Genomic DNA, 27262 nt, shown 5'->3' with positions numbered 1-27262 from the left:
GCAAGACGCGGGTGGGGAGAGGGGGGGGGGGGGGGGGACGACGAAGGAAGACGTCGGAATTAATGAGTTGTGCATGTAGAAACTTAAAGCCGGCTGCTGGTATTGTAGTGTGACAGGTCGAGGGGTTGGGGGGAGCCGCCAGCTATAATGGGAGGTGAAGGAGGAACCCCCAATGAGCGCCCTCTGCCTTTGTGCGCCGATAGAGCAGCCTGGAAGCCTCTTTTCCATTAATTTCTTCGGTTTCAATTAGTGATGCTTGAGGAGGTTGCTTCTTGCTGAAATATTAAGAGCGGTTTGGAGAAAGAGGGTATTCTAGTTGAAGCAAATTTTGTTTAAGTTTCGATTAACTATAAACAGAGGGTATTTTTATATATACAAATGCTAGTTACTTAAAATAACTTTGTCTATGATCTTCCAATAATTAAATTATAGCAGAATTAGAGCAGTTTTAAAGTTTGAAAAGTTTAAGTTAATGTAACTTAGATTTTTCATAATACTTCAAAGAATATCTTGGTGAAGAGCACAAAATTTTCGAAAACTTGACTACGTTTTGGAATAGAGTTTTTTTTATGGAAAACAGTAAAAAAATTGCCCATTTTTGGCTATAAAGTTTTCAAGGCTCTTAAAAGAATAGTAACCATTGTCGTGAAATTTCAGTATTTGTAGGAAATTTTATGTAGATTTAGGATATATAATGTTGTAATAGCATCAGTGTATTGGTTTAGTACGAATTTGAATTTTACAAACCCTTGTGTGTTTTTGAACGATTGTTCATGGTGCTAAAATGTTACCTACGGATGATACTGAACTCGAACGACCAAAACGGACTATATTTTCGTGTTTTGCGCTTTTTAATTAGTAAAAAACAGTAGTTTTATCAAATCAGTGACCTGACCAAAATCGATAAATTTCATGAGTATCTATGTATGAAAAAAAGTCCAAAAATTGCTCAATTTTTGACTATTTTCGAAGCTTTCAAAAAAATAGTAAACATGGTCGTAAAATTATGAAAATTTTAGTATTTATAGGAAATGTTATGTAGATTTAGAATCTATAATGATTTAATACTTTAAGAGCTTTGGTTTCGTAAGAAACTGGATTTTTCGAACCCTTGTTTTCGAACGATTTTTCATGGTAGTTAAAATGTTACCTACAGGTCATATTGAAATCGTCACAACAAAATGGCCTAGATTTTCGTGTTCTACGCCCTTTTGTTATTAATTTTATGGAAAAAACTCGAAAATTTTCCAATTTTTTCTATTTTTTCTTACAAGTTTTCAAGTGTCTTAAAATCATTATAGTAAACATGTAAACATAGTAGTAAAATTATGAAAATTTCAGCATTTGTAGAAAATTTTATGTAGATTTAAATTACATAATGATTTAACACATTAAATATTTTGTTTTTGTAATAAGCTGGATTTTTCAAACCCCTGTTTCAAACATTGAACGATTTTTCATGTCAATTTCAAGTCATACTGAACTAGTAATTTCAAAACTTGCAAAAAAAAAATTAATAGCTGAGAAATATTCATGAAATTTAACATAAAATAAAAGTTAACAAAAGTTCCCCCAAATATTTCTGAATAAAAAAATCGTTTTTGAAAGGATTCAGTTAAAGAAATCCCACCCCTTTACAGAGGGTTGGCGATATTGATCTTTATTATTCTAAAATAAGTTTCTCCATTGCTCGATAGAGGGCACAACTATATACCATTGCTCGATAGAGGGCACAACTATATACGTTATTATTTTTTTTTTGGTATATAGAGAAAAGTCCTGTTATAATAAAAACACAATCGAAAATATATGTATGAAATAAATTTTACAATATTCTGATAATTATTGTTATAACAAAGTAATATTCCCAAATATGTAAAAATTGTTAATTTATTTTTAATTTATTTAATTGTTAAGTAAAGATTTTAAATCTTGTAATAATAAAGAGAAAAGATTGTTTATATATTTCTAATATTAAACAGAATATAATAGCTAAATACAGAATCCTAAAACCGTAGTGAAGAAAATATATAATATTCTTAATATGGAATGGACATATTTTTCTTTCATTAAAAATACCTTCACCATTTTATCAAGAAAACTTAAAAAATAAGACTAAAAAATGTATTGTTTTAGATAATAGTATATTTACTATGAAATCAATTCATTAAAAATTTAATAATATACAGGGTGTATAGAAACTAGTGTAGCATATACAAATAGAATTATGTTCTTTTACCTGTAGTATTACTCACCACCGGAGTTTAAATGTAAAGGCATTGTAAAAAGGCAATTGTAAAATAGAAACATATAATCTTCTTAATATGGAATGGATATATTTTTCTTTTATTAAAAATACCTTTACCACATACATACCTTTTATCAAGAAAAGTTAAAAAATAATACTAAAAAAAGTATTGTTTTAGATAATAGTATATTTACTATGAAATCAATTCATTAAAAATTTAATAATATACAGGGTGTATGGAAACTAGTGTATTTTACATATATTAATAACATTTATACCTACATAAATATTTTAATAGCGTTATGTTCTTTTATCTGTAGTTATTCTAGGTATATTCTATGTTATTCCCAGAATATTTCGTTCCATTGAATGTTGGCCGATCTGCAGTTTCTTTATGATGTCCGTTTTAAGTGTCGTGTTCTCGCATGCATAGGTCATGACTAGTTTTCTTCTTTAGATAGAGTTGCATTCTAAATTTGAATATGATTGAGTTTCTATGAGAAGTACTCCATGTTAATTTCTTCTATTCTTCTATTGATTTCTGCTAGTAGAGATCCCGAACTGTGTTGGTTAGTATTAGTTGGTTAGTATTAGTTGTCCCAAATAAATATATTTCACTATTTGCAGTGTTGTGTTGTATATTAGGATGTCTTTTCTTTCCACTAGTTCGTTGTATATTACTTTAGTTTTTACTAAATTCATTTTGAGACCCACTTTATTGCTGTGTGTATTAAGTTCATTAATTTATGCTTGTAATTCTTCAGGACTATTGACAATTAAGACTATGTCATCAGCAAATCTTAGATTGTTAAGACGTTCTCCATCTATTTTTAATCCTTTGTTGGTCCAGTCCAGTTGACGGAAGATTTCTTCTAATGTTGCTGTAAACAGCTTTGGGGATATCGCGTTCCCCTGTCGTACTCCTTTGCCAGTTGTGACACCCTGTATATTGTCATTTAATCATGAGACCGCATAAATTAAAAAAATATAACTTAATCCAAGTAGCATCTATCTGACTTCGAACTAAATCTGACCTGAAGCGACGTTAGACTTTGTGCAAATTTAGGTCGGGTGCTGGTGATACGACCGGTGACGTCGCTTTCCTATTAAAAGTGACGTCGTTGGATCCGAGTCGGTAAATCCAACGATCTGTCGACGTACAAAATAACAACGTACCATTTTTATTAATTTCCCAACGTCGTTCCCACGTTGGCTCGCACGACGTACATATACTTGAACTAGCCCGACGTCTACCCGTTGTCCCAATAGGATACGTCCCACTGATAATCCCTAAAGCACAGAATATCTAGCTACGCAAGCTAGATAGCTTGCGTAGCTAGATATTCTGTGCCTAAAGTAACGTCCAATTATATTTTGTTGTATTTTATGTTTACGTCCGTAAATACAACCCATTAGGTAGCATTTGCGGCCTAATGAACATCATGAACATAACCTAATAAAAAGTTTTTGTAAACAAACTTAATTTTTTTATTATGCCTAAAAAAACACTAAAAGGGCATTTAGACATTCATCTACATTTTACAGAAAGCTAATAAATAAAATAATAATAGTAGTAGTGATGTCTTGCCTCCACCCACGAATGCTTTTTATCCGGAAGAGATGCTGCATTACACTGGTGCATCTTAATTTCATTTTTTAGCTTAGGAAACCAGCAGACCCCATCCTCCTCCCACATGTGAGGTACTGGTTCCAATTCTTTTATATTTTGTATATATACTATCTTAAAAAAGTGGCTGCCAATTTTTTTTAAGGAGAAAACAAAAACTAAAATATAGTTGCACAAATCCACAAATCACTGATACGCAAAGTGAGGTTACGTGGCGTACGTTGGAATTATATACGTCATAATACGATTGCCGGTCGTCTTCGGTCGTGTGAGACGACTAATGTTGGAGACCCGGTCGGGATTGGTATATTGGTAGTTCATATTAAGTCGGATACAGAAATCCGCCATTCTTAACAAGTATCCGATTGTCAGCCATTTTAAAATCGTTTTTTGTTTTTAAAATTTATATTCACATTCCGATTTCTAGTAGAATAATATTGATAAGGTTGAGTTAGGGGGGAACCACAGTACAGTTTATGATTAAACCAGCAGCTAAAAAAAAAAAATATTTTGCGAGTTACTTTTTTTTATAGATATTTTTATTTCATAAATCTACCTAATTTTGAAGGCGCTCGTTGTTTTCCGGAGTATTTTAATCAGATATATCAAGAAAGTGACTTCCGTTGACAAAACTGATGTCTGGATTAATGATTCAGAATTATTATAATATGAAATTAGGTAGGCACTTATAGTTATAGAGAGGAGTGATTATGAATCCATTTGTAATTAGGTAGTTTGGTTAGGTTTTTATGTATTCTTGGTAGCGAATATGAAACCAAACGTAACGTAAATGCTTAGCGACGAATTTTAAGTGACTAAAATCCGACGTAATATGACGTTGGTAATTGGCAGAATTACATTCCCTATTAGGTCAGATACCGACGTCGAGGCGACCCGAATCTGTATTCCCCATTTAGGTGCAAATAAGGGTCGTCAGGCGGTCGAACCGACGTTGGTACCCGACGTCGTGTTTATTGGACGCGAAGTATACCCGACGTTAGATAACGTCCAAATGCTACTTGGGAATTAATTAATTTTACCTAACAAAATAATTAATTAACTACATAATACATCAAAAACTATCACAAGAAAAAACAAATAATTTATAACAGTAAACTAAACCGAATTCCAGGCCAACCAAATATTTTCGCAAATTGCAAAGCGCTAAATTTGCAGACACCGCTCAGTTTATATACGTATTTACATCACTCTAATTAAAACGCTAATTAATTTAGTTGCAATTAAACAAATTAATCTATATTTATGTAGCGCTCGTTAGTGAGTAGGGTAATAATTTTAAGTGTCTTTAAATAATAGGATTTCAGCTCCAGGTAGCGCGCTGCGTCTTATTTTGACGTAGGTCTTAGCTGGTATCGTGTCGGTTTATTGCTGAGCTAGTAAACGTTAATTTTAAATCGGAGTAAAGTCGAATGTTCGTCTTAAATTGTCTAGATTTTATAATAAATATGTCTTGTTAATGAGGGGTGTAAATAAAATGAAAATTTGCGTGCATATTGTGAAGTGAAACTTCTCACTAACAGCTATTAAATTGAAGGATTTGAAGGATATGTTTGAAAAAGTGTGATTTGAAATGTTGAAAAAGCAATAAATTAAAAATTAATAAATAATTGATTCGTTTTCGCAAAATTTGTATAAAAATGGCCGTCTGTCCGTCTGTACTGTATAGTAATTATGCATAGTCTATAGTATCTAATTAAAAAATAATTTGATTCACACTTTCACAAAATTTGTATTAAAATATCAATATCTTTGATAAACTCGTGGACTGCTCACAAATACACGTCGCGTTACCACTTTTCGTCTCGCTAGCTTGTGTGTCACGGCCCTGAATTTTTACTCCCAGCGCGCGTAAAGAAGTTTAACTTCAGAAATCAATAAAAATCGCTAACTAAAGAAGAAAAAATGGAATAAAAACCTAAAAATCAGAAAAATCAAGATATAAAATACCGTACGATCAAAAAAAACGGAGTCCAGTTGGCTGAGAAATAACGATCGATGACATTTTCCATATAAATTTACATATAAAATGACCGTACCATACCGTATATAAACCATATAGATTTTTTTAAGAAATAGAATTGACTTGAAGGCTTCAATTTTCAATTTGTAGAATGTATAATACTAAATAAAACTTGTTTTAAACACTGAAATATCTTGAGGCAATCCAGTTCATATAATATCTAACCCTTTGATAGATACTTGTATGAGAGAGAGAGAGAGAGACTATACTTTTTTATATAGTATTTACCTACTACACAGTTAGCCTGTGCCAAGATGTCAAGAAAAAAAATATATAAACTTTGAGTACTTTATTTTTTAAATGCCTATACCACTGGCTTCAAAAAAATATAAAAATTAAAATCGCCGACGTACAATTGGGGTCTCTACACAAATTTAAAAAAAAACTTTTTCAACCAAAGTAAAAAGCGCGCAAAAAGTTTTGTTAATAATAAATAACGACCATCACCACCAAAAGGTATGGTTACTTTTGCCCTTCTCCCTGTTTCTAAATCCAGGAGGTTGGGTCTTGGCACAAATTTAAATAAAAATAGACTTTAATCTAATAGAAAAAGCAAAAAAATATATATTTTTTCTAATATTTCAGTGATAAAATTTTACTTTTTGTATTAGCATCGGTGTTAGTAAACAAGTAAAACTACAAACTAACAATTAAGGAAGTACAATTAATAACTTTAACACACTGAATTTAGACTAAAAAAAAAGAAAACAATTAGGTACTAGCTATAAGTAAATAAATAAATTTTAAACATGGTTACTGTTGCAGGAAGCAACACTCCTAAGGAGATTTTTTTGATAGTTTTTTGTGATCTCGGATTTGAATTAAAGTTTTTTGAGAACAACTTAAAAGAATGATGCATCTGCTCTGAGGCTTGCTCAGAGTAAAAGCCTAATACTTTCTGTGAAATACTAACAATCTAGCGCTTTAAGGACGTCAACATTTTTAAGCAAGTGTCTGGCATTATTTCCATTAAATCTGCTGTAATGGTCTAATTGTATCCCAGAACTTCTTAGCCAGCTTTCAGCAATTTCCTCAATTTTTTCAATTTTTTTTGTACAACTCCCATCTAAATAAATATATAGTTGATAATTGGAAGATTGTCATCACCAGTTATTAAAGGAATGTTGACGCAATTCTCTAAAAATTTTAATTCAAATTTGCAAAAAAAATAACTATTAAAAAAGTCAATAAAGTAAACTTCTTTTAAATTTCCACCTGTCTCCTCGTTCTATGATGTACTCCATTTGGGAATATCTTTTATGGATCTTAGTTCTCCCTTTGACTGTAAATTTTTTGAGTTAACATCACACCAGGCACATGGATGGCATGATGATAAAGATTGAAGGCCCAATATAATCATTATCTTTAAATGCTAATTTTCTATCATGGTCCTATCTTAGGTTTGGTCTTCTTCTAGGTCTCTTAATTCTTTTTGCTGTAATTTTTGTAGTTCATTTGTTGTCCGTCCTTGTCAGGTGCCCTGCCCATTGCCACTTGAGGGATTTGATTCTGTGAACGACATCTATTACCTAAGAACCTAGAAACCCTTGACGATATATACAAAGAAGCCAAAGCAAGAATAATGATATATGAAACAAACCCAGAATATCCAACTGGCAAAAGAGTAACACAGTTTTTACAGCAAAACTAGAAGAAATCTTCTGTCAATTAGACTGGACCAACAAATGTTTGTAAATAGATGGAGAATATCTTAACAGTGTAAGATTTGCTGACGGCATAGTTCTAATTGCAATTGCCAATAGTTCTGAAGAACTACAAGCACAAATGAACAAACTAAACACAGACAGTAATAAAGTAGGTTTCAAAATGAATTTAGCAAAACCTAAAGTAATGTACAACAAACTAATAGACATAAAAGACATTTTATTAAATAACAGAACACTGGAAACAGTAGAAGAATATATATATATTTGGAACACCTAATACACAGCTCAGGATACTACTCAAGCAGTAGGACTCCCATTCCAGGTTACGAATGGAGTCTTCCAGTTTCTTGAATTTCGCTTTAAGTCAGTTTCCACTTGGGAAGCAGAACGGTTCTGGTCCAATCAGTGGAGTGTTCGCTCCTTTTCTAGCTAGATCGTTCGCTTTTTCATTACCTTCTATCCCTTGGTGGGCTGGCACCCAGAGTAGACGGGTTTTGTCTTCTTTGCCTAATTTGTTCAGCTTCTCAAGGTAATATTATAAAATCTCTCTTCTCGACCGTTAACTCTCGAAAGAGTTTGGTAACATCATATCTCAATTGCTCGGATCGTTGTTCTCCATCCCTCTCTATCTTGAGCAGCTATAGAAGCCTCTTGCAGGCTGTGACCAATAATTATTTTGGTTTGGTCCACCCAGCGTGTCGGAGATCTTCCTCTTAGTCGTTTGCCATTAATCTTCCCTTCGATTATGATTTTTTCCAGTCCATCTGTTCTTCTCGAAATATGCCCGAAGTACCTAAGGTATGGCTGGTTTATTTTGGTTGAAAATTTTGTATTAACTTTCAACTGCTTTAGAACTGATAGATTGGTCCGATATTCTGTGTTCTGTGTATGAAATTCGCAGCATTCTTCTGTAGGCCCACATTTCGAAAACATCTATTTTTCGTCTGTTTGTAGTTTTCAGAGTCCAGGTCTCTAGTTTGTTGTGCTGTGATATTGCAGAGTCTTTCTATACTCGTGTTAGTTTTATAGTCAACGCGAGTTACGAGCTATTGCTAGTCTGCGTTTGACTTCCTCGTCACAGCCTCCCTTGTTTGTTATGAGGATCCGAGGTAATTGAACTTTTCAACCACCTCAAAACCATCAATTTTCCTGATGTTAGTAGGATTTCGGTCTATTGTCACGACTTGCGTTTTCCTTTTATTTAGAATAAGGCCATTTTCCGCACTGATCTTACTTAACCTTCTCGTTATTTGAACAAGTTCTTCCTTAGAGCATGCAAGAATTAAGGTGTCATCAGCATATCTAAGGTTTGTGATCTTTTTTCCACCTATCGTTAGTCCGCCTCGCCAGCCCTATAAGACTTTTCTCATTATGTACTCTTCATGGATGTCGAACAGTTGTCTCACACCACGTTTCGGACTAAAAGACTTAGAGAGAGCTCATGGTACAAAGAATACAAGGTATGATATTGCGCAGGTTGGTCGCTACGTCACAGGTGATAACAGGCGCTATTGGTCAGCAGGCTCATGATCCAAATCAACAGGAATATTGTATAAACCCTGTTTTTGTTTATATACCGTCATTGAATTATCGCTAAACAAGTTACTGTGGAGCAGTTCATAAGGAGTCGGGCTAGGAAGCTAGAGACCGGAGTTCGAATTTCGGTCGGAACATCACTTTTTATTTATTTTTAAATACTGTTGTATTCTATATTTTATTTTTGAAATTATAAAAAGAACTATTTATTCCTGTTATTTTTTAATCTCGGTTATTAATATAAATTGATTGTTAGGTACAATACCTCATTTAATATAAAATAATATTCTACTTTTTTGAAATGTATCGGGCCCTAATTGTGTACCTAAAAATTAATATATTTTTAGTGATATATATGTGTAAACTAGTTAATATTTCAGTCACTTAAAAGTTAATTTGCATTGAATAATTGCCCACCATTAAAGGAAATTTGAGCTATATATAACCCTTGATGGGCATATTCTGGGTATGCAAATACTTCCTTTAAATTTTAGGTGTCGTTCAACCGATTTATTCTCAAAACCAGAAACATCTACATATAAAAGAAGCACAGGTCCACTAGTTATAATAAACTTCACTCTTGGTATTACTTCTATCACAATTACAAATACTTTCATCTGCATTGGCATTTTCTACTTTTCGATAGGAAACAATAAACTTCCCAACATTTTAAATGATGTAACATTCCTCTTGTGGTTACTTTTCCATAGATATCATCTCTGTCCTCATGTGAATTCAGAGGCAATAAAAAATGAAAATTATTTACCATAAACATCCTGGAAACTAAAACCCTAATAAACAATTTTATACCAGATATAGAAATAAATTTAGGTATTTTTACCTATTATCGTCCAAATCCATGTTAATAGATAGTGTATTATTATTTTAAATATATTTTTGGAACTGCTGGTTTTAGTGAATTATTAAAATTAAACGAACTAAAAGTCTTAAAATAAACAATTCTTAACCATAACCTAAAAAATGCAGATCTCCCTGTCAACTTTCTTTATTTTTTATTTATTCATTATTTTCCGAGTGACGTCACAGGTGGTGTCACGCGAAGACTGAACAGAGGAATTGGACCGCTATCGATCATACTTGTATTCTTTGTACCATGGAGAGAGCTTTGTTGAGAGAGCGTTGCAGATTTATTGAAATTGCTCTTATGTATTATAAAATACATAAGAACAATTTCATTTCTTTCAGCTATTTGGATTTCTCATTCCTTAAGCTAACTTCACCCCCCGTCCGTCTAATTCCTCGCTTAATGTGATAATTAAGAAGGGTGACGTTTAAGCGATGACTGACATTAGTGCCTCGCCTTAACGCCTAAACTATTATATTTAATCTTGTATGTTAAAGTTTCGGCGGAGCGTTAAATGGGACGTTAAGTGAAACTCTAATTTCTAATAGATTGTAGTTTTTCTTAGGCGTCATTTAGTCTTCGATTTAAATGCCCGCGTTCTGGAGAATTAAGATCCGTTTCGATCGGCAGTGGCGTAACTGGTTAATTGGAACTAAAACATATTTGTTTTAAAATCCACAATTTTTGGAAAACTAGATGATATCACGCTAACAATGTATTTTGCCATAGCAACTGTGAAAATTGCCTTATATCCCTATCAAAAATAGTAGAAATAGTACTAGTACAAGCACCGAGGATAGGTTAAACATTTTATTTCTTCTCGCACGTTTTTAATTGCTTCCATTTTGAAAATTTTGTATTCCTTTTCATAAGTTATTCCGGGATTTAGATGGAAGTAGTTTGGATGGCGTTTGTCCTTACTGCGACCTTGAATATCTATTTGGTAATTTACTTATTTCGTTTTGGAGCTATTTCTGGCTCCAATTCAATAAACAATCGACACGAAAGAGAATTAAAAAATATTGACTCAAAACTGACAACTAAAGGGGCAACTTTATTTATTTGTGAAATTTTTTTTTTTTTGTTATTCTTATTATTTTTCTACTCGTAATAATAAATTTGATCAGATTTTTTTTTCGTATATTCTACTACCAGAAAACCAAAATTATATGATAACGCACTTTTCAACGAAGTTGAAGGAATATATAGCGTAAATATCACAATACTTAATAGAATTACTACAATTAGAAGAAAAACAAAAAGAAAAAATACCCAAATACCTTCACCTACTACTCATCTACAAAATAAACGAATATAATTTCTTATAAAAACACTACACAACTACTTCTTGTATTTTACACTGAAAAAATTATAAACTTACTAATCAAACAAAAAGAAAAAATAACCAAATCATTCCTTCAACTACTACTTAACTACAAAATAAATAAACTATAAAAACACTACTAAACTATTTCTGGTATTCTACACTAAACGTTCTAATTAAACTTAATAAAATTAATCTAATTTTACACTACAACCACTACAACTATAAAGAAATAAGAACATGTTTTAAAACTAGAAGAAACAGAACTTCGATACGTGCGACCAGTATATTAGATCAAGCGGACAAAGAATACAAAATACTTTAAAAATGTGCATTCAGAAAGAAAAAATATCTCGAAAATTATCTAAACAAACATTTTTTTTTCTTATCAGTGAAAAGCATCGGCCTCGTCGGCCTTGCGGAATTTGTCGTGTATTTACAATGGTCGAATTGTATAATTACCAGCTTTTATATCATATCTAATAGACAAAAAGTATCTGGTCGATTAGTAACCAATTGGCAGGGTCCGAAAATTATCGATTTTTATTTTCTCTGTTTTTATTGGTCGCTTCAAAATTCAGAGTAACAAAAAATATGTTTCTGTAGTAAAAGACTGTGAAATACGCCCCGCCATCTGGTGCTTTACATCCATAAACGTCTTAGGTTGAGCTACTTTAAAAATTCATATACCAGGCCTCTATCTAGTGTTATTCCGAGGTATTTTACTGTATTAGTTGGTTTAACGTAACCGACCCGACTTTAAATTGTATACCACCTATCTTTGTCTTTCGGTTTAGAAAAATAGCAGTTGTTTTCTCTGGCGCAACTTCCAACTGGTTTTGATTCATCCACAAGTATATATAGTGTAAAGCCTCTTCGGTTTTGCGTATCATTCCTTCGGAGGTTTCAGCTGTGGTTAATACAGCCAGATCATCTGCGTAGCAGATTATTTTTACTCCTTGAGGCACCCTTATTTCCATTACGTCATCGTAAAGGATGTTCCAAAGGGTAGGACCCAAAACCGATCCCTGGGGTACGCCTCCCCCAACCTCTTCTTGGTGGTCTTTATCCAAGTTTACAGTACGCTGTGTAAAATATGATATTATAATATTTATAAGATATGGGCTGATGTTTCTTCTTGCTAACTTTGACAATATTATAGGCCATGCTGCCATATTAAATGCATTTCTCACATCTACTAGTATCAGCGCATGCCATTTTTCGGGTTTGTCCTTGACGGTCTTTGTTACAAGATCAAAACTGCACTTATTGTTGTGACTTTTTTATGAATCCAAACTGGTTAGGGTTAAACCCACCTTTATTTTGTATTTCTTCCATTAATCTATTCTTTATTAAATTTTCATATACTTTGGCGGTTGCGTTAATCAGGCAGATTGGACGGTATTTAGTTTCTTCTACCTTCATTTTTTTGGGCTTGTCTATGAGAATTAATTTGGAACTATAATATTTATAAACTAATATCGGGAAAATCGTTATCATTTAAAAGTCTATTAAACACCTCCAAAAAGTATTGCGAGTTATTTCGGATGATAAATTTTACAACTTCTGGTGGTATTCCGTCGGGGCCTGGGGCTTTTCCGCTTTTTAATTTCTCGGAGGCAACTGAGAGTTCGTTTAATGTCAATCTTTTATAACTATTTTTTTGGTCTTGTTTATACATATTCAGATTTATACCTTTAGGAGGCATAAAGGGATCTCGAAAAATGGCCGACTTCTCTTCAATTTGTAAGGTCGTCTTTCGGTTAGTTAGCTTTAATTGTGCCTTTACAATTTTGTATCCGTCGCCAAAAATATCCTCTTCTAAGTTTTCGCATAGTTCTTCCCATTTCCTTTTCTTATCACGGTAGATGCATTTTTTGAGATTTCTTTTAGCTATCTTATACTCCTCTAATAGTACAATTTTTTTTTCCTTCGTTTTTTCTCTCTGAAACTTTCGTCTTTTCTTCCTAACTGCCAATATTTCATTATGTATGTCCTCTGACCACCAGTATGGCATGCTGTAATTATCGTTGCATCTAATTATTCTTGCAGTGCTTTCTTTGAATGCTTTCTGAACCAGTAGTATACAACTTCCTCAGAGCATGCAAGAATTAAGGTTTCATCGGCATACCTAAGGTACGTGATCTTTTTTCCACCTATCGTTAGTCCGCCTCGCCAGCCCTGTAAGACGGTCTATTATATATATACTCTCCATAGATGTTGAAGGGTATGCGTGATACCTTGTCTCGCACCACGTTTCGGACTAAAAGAGGGAGGACGTTCATGACTTTGAGTTTTCCGGGGTTGTCTTCGTAACGATTTTTAAGTAGAAATATAAGATGTTTTGACACTCCCATGTTTTCCTACACCAGCCAGAGCTTCTTCCACTTTACACAATCAAAAGCCCTACTATAGTCGACGAAGCATAAATACGTTTTAACATTAAATTCATTTTTCTCTGTTCTGTACTCGTGTTCCTTTTCCTGGCATAAACCCTGTTTCTTCGTCAGGGATCTGTTGGAGCAAAAAATGCTTTTGCGTTTAAATATTACCAGGTTTTATTTAATATGATCATGGAGAAAATTTCACAGTAAAAGGTGTAAGATTTAATATACTGTGGATGTAGTTTTTCAACAAATTCTACTTTTTTAGTATCATATTTTCGAGACATTTTTAAAATAATTATAGAAAATTCTGATCAATTTCAATATATTTACTGAATTGTTTTAATTAAGCATAATATAATAAACTTAACTTATTTATTATAACCAAAAAACTAAAATTCTGAGAATGCAATTTAAAAAAGAACCTTGGTTTAAATATTATTTCTATGCGATCAACATGAACGGTAACAGGGACGGAGTGAAATAAAGTAGCCGGATAGTTCTGATTTCTGCCATACCGAGCGCTGCTAGCGGAATTTTAGAACATCGGTTGAAATGCACCAAGCCTCTACAGCACTGGGATATTTCTAGGCGCACACAAAATCCCCCGTTGCCAAGAAAAAGATGCTTTCCTCAATTAAGGGATTTCATTAATTGTGCTTGTGTTTAACATTCTTTTTTAATTACAGGGTAGGCAAGAGTTATCCCCCACTCGCAGCGAGATTGGACACCCAGAGAAACTACCAAAGATTCGTCCGAAAAACGCGAAAAATCGCCTGGAGCAGAACGTAATGACCCAGAGCTGCCCCACGCCGCCCCAATCCAGACGGAAGTTCTTTCTCAACCCGAAAGCGATAAGAAGCCCGTTTTTAGGGCGAGGGTGGAGGCAGCAAGCAGACGGAGCCATGTCAGGTAAGATTTAGACTTTTTTATTGAGTTAACACAAAATTATATGTAAAATCAAATTGGTATGTCCAATAACAAAAAAATAATTCATTTTGAAGGTGAAAGTTTCTATATTATGTGCGACATATTTTAATTCTAAAAAAGTGTAGACATATTCACCAGGGACGTGCATATGGGTTATTACTGGAATATTTTTCTAAAAAAAATATGTGCGCCACTGACTTCTTTTTTATTTTGTTAGCAAAATTGTATAGACCGTTAAATGCTGATTAAAAGTTGTCTCTTGGTATTTTGTCGATTTCGATCTCCTTAATGAGACAAACGCAATTTAATTAATTTGCCTTAATCCAATAATTCTAATAGCAGCTTTTAACCTCTCTTTCTAGGTCTACCTCTCATTCTTCTGCCCTGGGGACCCTATTGAAAAATTTGGTTACCTGTTCTCCGGCATACGCGAACATGTCCAAACCACTTTTTTTTTTAAAAATACTAATAAATTACATTAAATAAATGATTTATTATTTTTTTATTTTATAGTTTATTGATTGTGATTAATAAAATTGCGTTTGTCTCATCAAGGAGATCAAATCAAATAAATGACCTAGACGCCTACGTGTATTAGGCATTATTTTTAAAAGATTATATTTGTTTTTTATTAGACATACTGAATTAATTTTGAGTTTAGCGTAATTTTCTTTTCGAAAACTCCAATTGTTGCCAACTCTTTGGTTATCATATACATAGAGTCATTTTGGTTCTATTATAAGCTAGAATTGGTAGTAGGTATTATGATTCCTGATTATAGTAATTTGTACAGAGATTAGGATTGTAATGATTATACGAAAATCACAAAATAGGCACAATTTGTTTTCGTATGGGTTTCGTATTGGTTGTTTTTCCAAATCTAAGAGTTTAGTAATTTTTTTAATTAATTATTATTAGTTTTAATTAATTAATAGTTTCCATGTACACCTAAAGTTTTCTTCTACATATATCCATGTAATGTTTGTATATGCAATATAAAGGGTGAGTCTTAAATAAGTGCAAATATTTTCAAGAAACATATTTGTTCTTTACCGTTTTTCAAATAAGCCCAAAATAATCGAGTTATTTTGCTTTGAAAATTTAAAAAAATATATTTTTTGTTTAAATTTTGCGAACCTTTCAGGGGTTTTTTCTTTTCTGGGTTTTCTTTCTTCTAAATTTAATCTATTACGTATATATTATTACGAAATTATATTTTAACTAAAAACTAAAAAATTTTCCAAAAAATGTTTCAAAAAATTCCAAAGAGACCGGACTAATATGGGAAATCTGCACCCGCGGCTTTTTTGACTCTCACTCAGGGGATCGATCTGGTTTTCGAGATTTTCAAAAAAAACTGTTTTTTCAATTTTATTTTTATTTTTATAGTAAAATTCAAAATTAATTAATGATGATTTTTTTTCTAATTCTTAGAAGTCTAAGACATGAAAAAATAATAGGATCATGATTCTTAAACGAAAAGCCAATTGTTAGCGGAGGAAAGAAAATTTAAATCTTCATTTTTTTAACTTTAGTGAAATAGGCCACTCACTGAAAATCGTCAGAAAATGTCTTTTATACTCCTTTAGATTCAGGAATTTTTTAGAATTTTTTGAAGTGGTGGAGCAATGTGAAAAAAAAACTCATTTAAAAAAAATAAATATAACTAAAATCTTTTTTTTTTTGTAAAATCTTCTTCGGACTCATTTTTTTATAATAATCTTTATGTTTATTTCTGACAAGGGTGTATTTTTAATAAAAAAATATTTTCTACTCGCTTTTTTAAACTAAACAAAAATATAAGTGAGTTAAAACAGAAGATTTTAGAAAAAAAATGAGATTTTAATTTTTTTTTATATCATTCCACCACAAAAATTCTAAAAAATTCCTGAGTGTAAAGAAGTACGTATAAAAGACATTTTCTGATGATTTTTAGTGAGTGGCATATTACACAAAGGTTAAAAAATGAAAATTTATATTTTCTTTCCTCCGCTAAAAATCGGCTTTTCGTTTAAGAATCATGATCATATTATTTTTTCATGTCTTCTAAGAATTGGAAAAAAAATCATCATTAATTAATTTTGAATTTTACGATAAAAATAAAATTGAAAAAAAGGTTTTTTTGAAAATCTCGAAAACCGTTTGAGTTAAAGAGCTAAAAATTTGGGTGAATTATTTTGATTCGACACCAAATCCATCCCCAGAGTAAAAGTCAAAAAAGCCGCAGGGGTAGATTTCCCATATTAATCCGGCTATACCCTTTGCAAAATTTCCTTTTTGCGAAAAAAAACCTCTTAGACATATTTCTGTGGTTGAAATATACTGCTCCTAAAATATTTGCACTTATTTAAGACTCACCCTGTATAATTTTACACAAATTTATTAAAAAAACACTGACATTTCAATGGCAACTTGACGCCGCCGACGCCGTTTCTCTTTCGACTATAAAGTATTTTGAAACACTGAGGGTCTGTAGAACCGATTTCAGTTGTTATTATTTTTTTATGTAACACACTTTATTCCATAAAGCTTTATTAAAACTTTTAAATTAGATTCAATATGGAATACTATTGTTTTTTGTAAAAAATTCTCTGATTTTTAGTTTCAGTATTCTGTTTCTTGGCGTCCCAAATATTTATTATACATTAAATAAAACTCTTAGAACTTAGAAACTTAATTAGTTATCGATTTTTAAATACCAAACAACCTTATACATAAAATATATGAAATTCTTGGTCCAATTTCAACCTGAACCTGTATTATTATTTAGCCTCTATGACGTCATCAGCGACATCTACAGAAGGAAAACATTGGCCCAGCGTCGTTTTGGGGAAAATTCGTTCGCTTTGGAAAGCGGGGCATAGCGGTCCCGGTGCCGGACTGAACCAGTTGGCCTCAGGCAGGAAGCTTGATATTATATGTTTTTGATTTGTTTTTCTTTACCCAAATTATTGTATTTAACCATAGATTTAAAAATTATCTTACATGAAATGATTTGAGAAGCATGGTGTTAAATTTCCTCAGCCTAGATAACATTTTCTAGCACTCCACTGCTGTACGTACACCAAGTAGTTAGATTTTATTTTGATTTTTTTTTTGTTTTCTCCCTTGATTTTATTTTTCTACTAATAGTTTGCTTTGATATTCTTAATCGTTATTGTAAGTTTTGCTTTATTTTTGTATTAACATTTTTTATCAATTAGAAAAAGTATGTAGAAAATGTACTATGTGATTATTCATATCGAAGTAATAATATTAAATACTTTTGCAGTTTTTGGAGAACGAAAAAATAAATATTAAACATTTTATAACCTTATGTTCAACGATGTTTTTAAACTCCAACTCCCTTGATATATAGAAATATTTGATGAGAAATAGTTAAATTAATATATTTACTATTATTGTATTATTAGATGTCGATATGGCAATTTATAACTTTTACATAAGTTTATAAATACACTGATGGATATACAAAGCAAGTCACTATAATATATTTTAAGCTGCATTTTGTGATATCATCTCATTTCAAAAAGTCACTGACGAGTAGCTCCACTAGTTCACTACACAATGCAGTAGCAAATGATCATTTTTCTGATAATTTAATGTAACATACAGGATAAAAGAAGAAGTAATATATTTTCAACTAAAATTTATACTGCGACGCCGGTTTTTCAAGTTCATCTAAGCAATTATGCACCCATAGTTGGTGAAGATTATTTTTTTTCACATTTTCTTTTTTTTTTTGTTTATCTTTAGTAGGTTTAAAGTTATACCCATTTTTCCAGAACATTACATTTTATATATACCTCTCTGATTAACTTAATGTCACAGTTTAAATTTTAGTTAAAAATTACTTCTTATTTCATCCTATATATTAAATTAACAGAAGATAAAAATCCACTTTATTTTCCTTAAAATGGACTGCATAAAAGTGCATTGCGGTATAAAATAAAATACCGTATTATCGAAAAAAAAACGGCGTCCAGTTGGCTTGGAAATGACGATCGATGACATTTCCCATATAAGTTTACATATAAAATGACAGCGATCTTCATTTCATAACCATCGTTGACGCCGTTTTTATTCGATCATACGGTACAATATATTATAACACTTCAGTTTTTACAGAATTTATGTATGGCACACTTTAGACACTTCTGTGAAATAACAGTTACAAAATACATTCTTGCTTGCTTTACGACGGCATCTTTAATATATTTATTAATTTTGTGTGTTAAAATATATCAATGTAATCGGTATTTCAATGACATTTTTGTTCGCAGATGATGAGGCTTCTCTCAAAACCCCATCGGCCAAAAAATCTTCGGAAAACGACATGTACATGCGACTTGGACTTCTACTAGGCGATGGAGCAAGAAGATCCAAAGGTAAATCATTATCCATATTTAACCTGTAACAGTTTAAAACTATCTGTTATTTTCTTCATAAAAACTTCCCTTATAAGTAATAATAGTGATGTCAATTTTCGTTACTTTGATTACTATGATTACTTTGTACTGATCTTGGTACTGCGTAGTTTATTTGGTATTAGCAAACAAAATAGCGCTGTCGGTATCGGTCGACAACAATTTTTTTTTCACAATGTCTAGCAACTTGGGGACTAAACCCTCCATATAGTTCTTTGTAATTGGCCTATAATTGCCTAGTACAAACAACCGCAGATTTGACAGGTTGTTGCACCGACATAAATACATTCTTGTCATAGTGTGTTCCATAACAAATTATTTTTACCAATCTCCAGTAATTCTAAAGAAATCTAAAGAAAGTTATATGCACTATTTTTTATCAAATAACGCATGTTTGTAGAAGGGTTATTGTATTTCAAAATATCAATTTTAGGTAATCAAGGTTATAATCTCGAATCATGCTCGTCGTTGGCCAGTTATGAAACTAGTGCCATGATGTCGACTAACACTAGTCCAGTGTCTACATTAACGGGTAGCTCAGAAGACCCTCACAGGACAAACCCTAGTTCTGATAGTGTAGCATCATTAATGTCCATGTCAATGTCTGGGCAAAGCAACTGCAGTACTAGCCCAGTTAGTAGAAGACACAGCGTAACTAGTAAGTTATATTTTTTACAATATAAAAAAACAGTTGGATTTTCAGTGGATTTAATATATTTAATAAACATATATTTAATATCTTTTAAATAATATTAAAGTATGTCGCTGTGTTTGTGACTAATGAAAATGATAAATTAAACCTTAAATCAGTTTTCGAAAAATTACTTAAAATCAAATAACTTAATTCATTATTTAATCGAAAAAGATTTATTTTCTGAGATCGATTTAACTCTGACCGTTTTGAAGCAATGGATCACCGTATCATTAAACAGAAGTTGTGATTCGCAAAATTATTTTTTTTATTCCTTATTTTAGCTGCCCAACCTGGGCAAATAGAAGATCTCAATTTATTTAAGAATAGAAGAACCTGTATTCGACGATCAGCTAGGACTGGTATCGTCATAAAAGGAGCCATCGACCCAAAAATTCGATTCGCCCAGTATAAAGCACCTCAATTAACACTGAAGCCGTTGTTTTTCGAGGTACCTCTCCAAGAACCCGATCCCCTATTTCTTGGAAGGCATTGGCTTTTCAAAAAAATGGAAGAAATTATTGGTAAAAGTCGAAAAGTTAATTTAAATCAAAAAAACATTAAACTTTTTTTTAATTGTAGGTTCTCCAGGTTGTGGAATTCTATTAACAGGCAACACTGGTACCGGCAAAACAGCCTTAATTCTACAACTCGTCGAGTATAGCTGTTTCGGTCGAAGAAAGGAACCTTTGTATCAATCTGTTCATTCGCCAGAACGCTCCAGAAGCCCTCCATCCACTATATACGGTCCTATCGATTTAGTCTCCGAGAAGATTAAAAAATTAGCTAGTACCATAGTGGCTTACCACTTTTGTCAAGCAGACAATAACAATACGTGCCTTGTTCCTGACTTTATCCATTCCTTAGCGGCGCAGTTATGTCAAGCGCCGCAACTAGTCGCTTATAGAGAGCATTTATTGAACGAAACTACGCTTCAAAATGTGTTGTCTCTAAAAGAATGCATTGCGAATCCCGATGTAGCCCTTACAAGAGGCATACTTGAGCCTCTTTCAAGTTTAAAAAGGGTTGGAAAAATCGATAATATTACTTGTACGATTTTGGTAGATGCACTTTGCGAAGCTGAATATCACAGATCAGATAATGGTGATACGATTACGACGTTCCTTCTAAAACATATTCCAAACTTTCCGCCTTGGTTGAAAGTAGTCGCCACTGTAAGAACTCAGCTTCAAGAATTGACAAAACAGTTTCCTTTTACTAGAATAAGTCTGGATAACACTCCTGTAAATGAAAATATCCAAAAGATATTTCGATATATCAATTTTAGGCTACAAAACAGACCATGAAGAAACGGGTACAGATACAGGAGATATCCGTATGAGTGTCAGATGTGTTCTATACACTATGCACTGTTGTATAATATTAGTTAATAATGATACATAGGTATATACCTATTATATGTACGTAATTTTATATTTGTTTTTGTTGGAGAAAAGGTATTATGTTTTATTGGTTAATGTCCAAGATGCGTAATATAATAGTTATTTATGCAGCTAATTGGAAAACAGACTGTTTTATGTAACGAATGGAGTTGTTGACTTTGAACGAATATGCATAAGTTACACAAAAATACACTCAGCATAAGAAACGCAAAGGAAACATTTTTCGTCAAATTTAAAGTTTTATATATTTTTATCCCAATTTTCATGATATTTTTTAGGAAACTGTATACAGCGTAAACTGTATACGGGGTCCAAATATTCTGCGTTTTGAACGATAGATTTTTGAAGATATTTTAAGAACCGATATTCCGAAAATTTAAATGAGATATGGGGTGCCTATGTTTTCCTAAGCACTTTAACATTTGACTTTTCCAGAAATCAAAAAAATTGAGTCATAAAAAAATAAAAATAAAATCGCGAATATACGTTTTTTTTTTCAAAATTCTTCGGGAGTTCAGAATTTTTAAACTTTTAAGGGGGCATTTTGATCAGCATCAAAATAGGCAATTTTGCCTCCATTTAACCGATCTCATATCTCTTCTAGATTCCGAGATCTCAATGATGGGGCTCTAGTTTGAAACACCCATTATAGTAATAGGGAGTGTCTAAATATACGTAAAAATATGCATCTTGGACAATAACTATATTCCTAGGTAATATTAAATTGTTTCGATAATATTTTGGAAATACTGTTTTATCATATCTGACTGAAAAATAATTTCAAATGATTGACAATTCGATAATGTATAATGAGAATTGAATGAAATCGCACTGTGTCATAATATTTATTGTCATAAATTGACACATTTATTTATATCGTTACCATGTCATTGTAATCGATGAAAATGTCGTCGTGGTAGGCATAGCAATAACATTTTAATTCGAGATTTACTCAAATTTTTAAACTTCTATCAGGAATACTGATAGCTTATTATGAGTTATTATAATTCCTTATTAAAGGTTAAAACATTATATGTACAGGGTGTGATATTTTGGTTGAAATTATACGGTATCTCTGTTATTAGTAAAGATACGAGGATGCGGTTTGCACAGACCTTTCTCACTTTTTTTGTCAAACGAAAGATGCGGTAAACAAAATTTTCATAGCCCTCTTCGTTTTTGAGCTACAGGGTATTTTCGAAAATTTTGCAAATTAATTTGGGACAGTCTCCCCATATCTCCGTCATTGAGGATGGTATCGAGAAGATGGAAAACTGATTATTGTAGAACTTTTTACGTAGAATACAGCGCCGTAGTCTGTTTTTCTACAATTTTTTTGAAATATGGAACCAAAGTTATGTTTTTCAAATGGAACACCCTGCATATTTATAAATCATAAGGATCCCTCTGCTATGAGCTCCCAAAAATATATATCAGTCTATATTTCTTTTCAATATTTAAAATATATCATTTTTTATTAGTAGGCCGTGATAAATAAGAAAAAAAAATCATAACGGTATTTTTACTAATAGACCTAGTCAGACACTAATACATATTAAAAATTTTTACTCCATTCTTCAGTTAGGGTTAAGATCGATTTCTCTAAAATCCAATATTGATATTAAAATTTTATTTGGGATTGATATATTTTCACTCTTGAATTGTTACCACACAGAATATCTTTTTATCAATGGAATTTATTATAACGGGAAAGGGTTTGTAAATATCTAAAAGGTGCGTTCACACTGGCTGCTCCTTGCTCAGCGCCGCGTTGCTCAAATAATTTTTAACATATACTTTTGTGCGCTCTAAAAAAATACACTTCAAAACATGTTAAAATGTCAGATAGGTGCGGAGCGCCGCCTCCCAGTGTGAACACATTCATGAGGTTGCATTATTAAATAATTTTCCAGGTGTTCGACATTACTGTAGTTTCACGATATATTTCATATTTCAAAATCCAGAAATCAGAAATCCAATTGGACCAAAAAATGAACAAATCCAGGAATCAGGGAGGCCATCATATCGGTCCATTGGTTCCAATCTATAAAAAATTTATTAGTGACTCCCAAAATAAAACAAGAGACAGATAGCAGTATACTTTTAATAATTATTTAGTTTCTGTTATTATCAATCATGGCCTACTAATAAATATGATCTTTTGATAAAAACTTTTAAATATTGCAGTAAATAGTGAAAATAAATATAGAGTAATATATATTTTTGAGAAGCTTATGGCAAGCCAGATCATATAATTTATAAATATACAAGTAATAATATACATTTAAGAAAACATAACTTTAGTTCATATCTTTAAAAATATTATTTTCGTAGAATAACAGACAAAGAAAACATAACTTTAGTTCATATCTTTAAAATATTATTTTCGTAGAATAACAGACTACGCTACTGTATTCTACGTAAAAAGTTCTACAATAAACAGTTTTCACCTTCTCGATACCTTTAACAATAACAGAGATACAGTGGGTGTACCAAATTAGAAAATTTTCAAAACGACCCTGTAGCTCAGTGAAACGAAGAGGGCTATGAAAATTTTGTTGACAAGCATCTTCCGGTTTGACAAAAAGTGGAGCAGTTTGGTGCAAACCTCACTCATCTATCTTCACTCAATAGCGGAGACACCGCATGATGTAAACTAAAATGGGACACCCTGTACAATTTAAAAGACAACATTAATTTACATAAATAAGGAATAACTTGTTTTAGATTATATATTTTTATACATTTTATGTTGTAGAGTTTTTACTATGAAAAATCCCAATCAAAGGCATCCCAATCAATTTATAGCTCGAATAGAAATGTTATTTCTGTACTCAAAAGTCACTTGCGATGTCATTTCAAATCTGATTATTACACACACGGTACATACATACATACCTACATAATATATTAAGTTAAACATTATAATATTATATCCTACATTACGGAATTGTTAGTTTGTAAAAACTTGTCCTAGGTAATTTTTCTTGTTACTTGTTTTATCATAAATTTTATACGTAATTGATTGTTGATATAAATCGCTTCCTATATTTTGCATAACTTGTAATTTTGCATATTTACAGCCTTTATATAAAAAAAAGAATTGGGAGTGTAATTCAGAATTGATTAATAGCCAAGTTAAATGTTTGTAATATCTATTTTATTTATTTGTTATTTTAAAAAATCTGATAAAAATGGATATATGATTGATAGGGTTTATTAATTTTCTTTGATTGAAAATAAATCACAAAATATAGGTGGAAATATAGTAAACTATAAATTTTCCATGCCATATTAGTGACACATTCATCCAAAGTACTGACAATATATTGTTTGATTCGAAAAACGTCAGGGTTGACTGGGAAAATAAGCTTACTTCGTATATTTTTACATATAAAATGACAGCGATCTTCATTTCCAAGCCTATTCTGACGTTTATTTTTCGATCATATGTTTTATTTGGTACTGACATTTAAGTGGCATATTGCATTTTTTTTAACTGCAACGTATACAACTGCAATGCATTAATTGATATATGGAATTATAGTTTAAGAACAGTTTTATAATATCTTATTTTTTATCACTTTTTTTCTCTGTATATTTTTTAATTTATATAATGTTCCCTGATGCTCGAAATAAATAATTATTACACTAATGTTATGGCAAAATTTTATGACAGAATAAGGTGCTACGTAATGTAAATATAAATAAAACTGTAAGTAAGCTATGAAATACTTCTAGCTAAAACGTTTGCTGTAAATTATATACAGATTAAAAAATAATAATAAAAATACCATTTGATCGAAAAAAACGATGTCAAAGACAGTTGGATAATGACAATCGATGATTATTTTGTCGAGGTCAATCTCTAAACACGTTTACTAAAAGTGACATAAAACTTTCAAAAATTAACACACAACTGTCAGTAAGGCCCATTACAAAATAAATAAGAGTACCGGTTAAGTAATTGACGTCCTGGGCTTTGACTTCGCCAAAATTATCATCGCCGATCATTCCTAGCCGTCTTGACGCTGTTTTTTATCGTATGGTAGCCTTTAAATCTGTATATAATTAAGTAAACCAACAATCAAAAAAAATATATAAATAAACAACTTCTTTTCGATGTTTTCAACGACCTAAGTAGTAATTTTAATAATCAAAAAAATAATCAAATTATTAACCAAATTGTACACATACCCAAAGAGTTTTTAATATGTGTGTTTTTTCTCAATCTGAAACAATTTTTTATTTTGGTAGGTAAATAAATGTTTATAGATCTGTTTTTAATTATTATTAGGCATTTTTCTATAATATCTAGCTTAAAATAAAAAAAATATAATTTTATTAGAAAATTAAACAAATTAGACAACGAAATCTTTTAATTTAAATGTAATACTCAATTAAATAAAACAAATCTATAAACATTAAAACTACATTCTAGAAAATATTAACTAGTGTTATTTTAAAATAAAGCACCTCCTACACATAATGGTTTACCTCCACCCAGCACATCGGAGACATTCTTCTTGGACGTTTGCCATTAATCGTTCCTTCCATAAAGAGTATTTCCAATCAGCGCAAGTAAAATTTCCAGTGTATTTGCTAGTGTTTAATCCATCTTACCCGACACGTAAAATGTTACGTGTAGGGGGAGGCTTTAAATAAACTTAATAGAAGAAAATAATTGGATTTGCCTTAATAATTTCTGTAGTCAACGTGATTTTAGTTCAGACAATAAAATTTCGAATCTTTTAACTTGTATTATAGTCTTGCATTTATATTTTTTAACTTACTGCCAAGACATTATAACTAACAAAGTAAATCAAATGGAATTATTGTAAAAAATCAAATAATTTATATGTATATAATTATATGTATGGCCTTATTCAATACAAAACATAGGAATTTGTTACAAAGTAAGATTGTATAAGGATTGAGGGATAATAATTTTATTTTTACAACTCTTGCATGTGATGATGATTAAAAATAAAATTAAATAAAAATCACTGGATGTTTTTGTTCATTAAACACCATCCACGTCAACTTGTAATTTGTAAATAAATTAATTAGAGCAAAAATACGCTGAAAGAATCACGTATCAAGACGTTATTTTGTCAAAACAATGTAAGCCTAAAATTTTCATTATTGTTTTTTGATTTATTTTCCCTTGATCCTAAACGTTCTAGTTAGTTTAATAAGTTTTTATGTGTCTGTATATATACTTTAACTTGTTTATGTTTTTCTTTTACTATTAAAAATACAAAAATATTTATTAACGAAAATCTGTAAATCAAAATAAAATGCATCCTTAATCGATGTGTCGTCTAAATTGTTTAAATAAATATCTGATATAAGAAAGACTTTTCTGTGTTTTTTTACATCTATATTTGAGTCCTTTGTCTATGTGGTGAGATTATGCAACTCAAATTACTTGTACTTTGTACAAAGTACCGTATGTACACACATGGGCATAATTATTGCATATATCGTTTAAAAATATACGGAAAGGAATTTAAAGAATCTTTTTTATACATAGCATCTGTAATAAACATTTTTCTGTTAAAATGGATATGGTAAACAATGTTTGCGTTCAGACCAAATATTATTACAAATTCTTGCACATTTCGATTTGTAGTCTCTTGAATTTCAGATAAAATTTGACCATTGTTTTGGACTTAAAATGCCTATAAATATTATTTCACCGTTTAATAGAGTCAGAATAGTAACACTGTCTCAACAGGGCTACCGGCAAGTTGCAATAGCTGAAATTGTAGGAGTTAACCAAAGCGATGTTTCGCGAATATTAAAAAAATTCAGGGAGACACGCGAGGTTACAGACCGGCCTGGAAGAGTTAGAAAGAGAGTTACTACTGCTGTGCAAGACCGTCAAATATCCCTAATTGCACGAAGCAATCCCCTGCTTTCTAGTACTGCTATTAATAATGTTAGCTCGCCTTGAAGGAGTAAATGTTTCAAGAAAAACCATAGCAAGAACACTCCATGACGGAGGATTACATTTAAGGAGACCCCTACGTGTTCCGAAGCTTAATTTACAGCACAAAATTACGCGACTACCATGGGCCGAGGAGATGAGAGCAAATGGACCTAATTGGAATTTC

General features: G+C 31.6%; 1 protein-coding gene across 1 annotated transcript in view; it reads left to right on the top strand.

The window, feature by feature from the left end:
- The window catches only part of LOC115887879 (protein TANC1-like), a gene marked incomplete at its 5' end in the record, with an annotated part of 24150 nt that extends 3103 nt beyond the window's left edge, over positions 1-21047 (top strand). Inside the window, 7 exons of the mRNA XM_030907400.1 lie at positions 7616-7731; positions 14382-14604; positions 17393-17521; positions 18906-19010; positions 19483-19707; positions 20025-20264; positions 20323-21047. Of these exons, the coding sequence (XP_030763260.1) occupies positions 7616-7731; positions 14382-14604; positions 17393-17521; positions 18906-19010; positions 19483-19707; positions 20025-20264; positions 20323-21047 (1763 nt within the window). The remainder of the gene's footprint in view (positions 1-7615; positions 7732-14381; positions 14605-17392; positions 17522-18905; positions 19011-19482; positions 19708-20024; positions 20265-20322) is intronic.
- Between the last annotated feature and the right edge of the window lie 6215 nt (positions 21048-27262).

The sequence above is a fragment of the Sitophilus oryzae genome, unplaced genomic scaffold (assembly GCF_002938485.1).
Source record: "Sitophilus oryzae breed Bouriz unplaced genomic scaffold, Soryzae_2.0 scaffold_657_pilon_pilon, whole genome shotgun sequence".
NCBI lineage: Eukaryota > Metazoa > Arthropoda > Insecta > Coleoptera > Curculionidae > Sitophilus > Sitophilus oryzae.
This window is presented reverse-complemented; position numbering and strand designations above follow the sequence as displayed.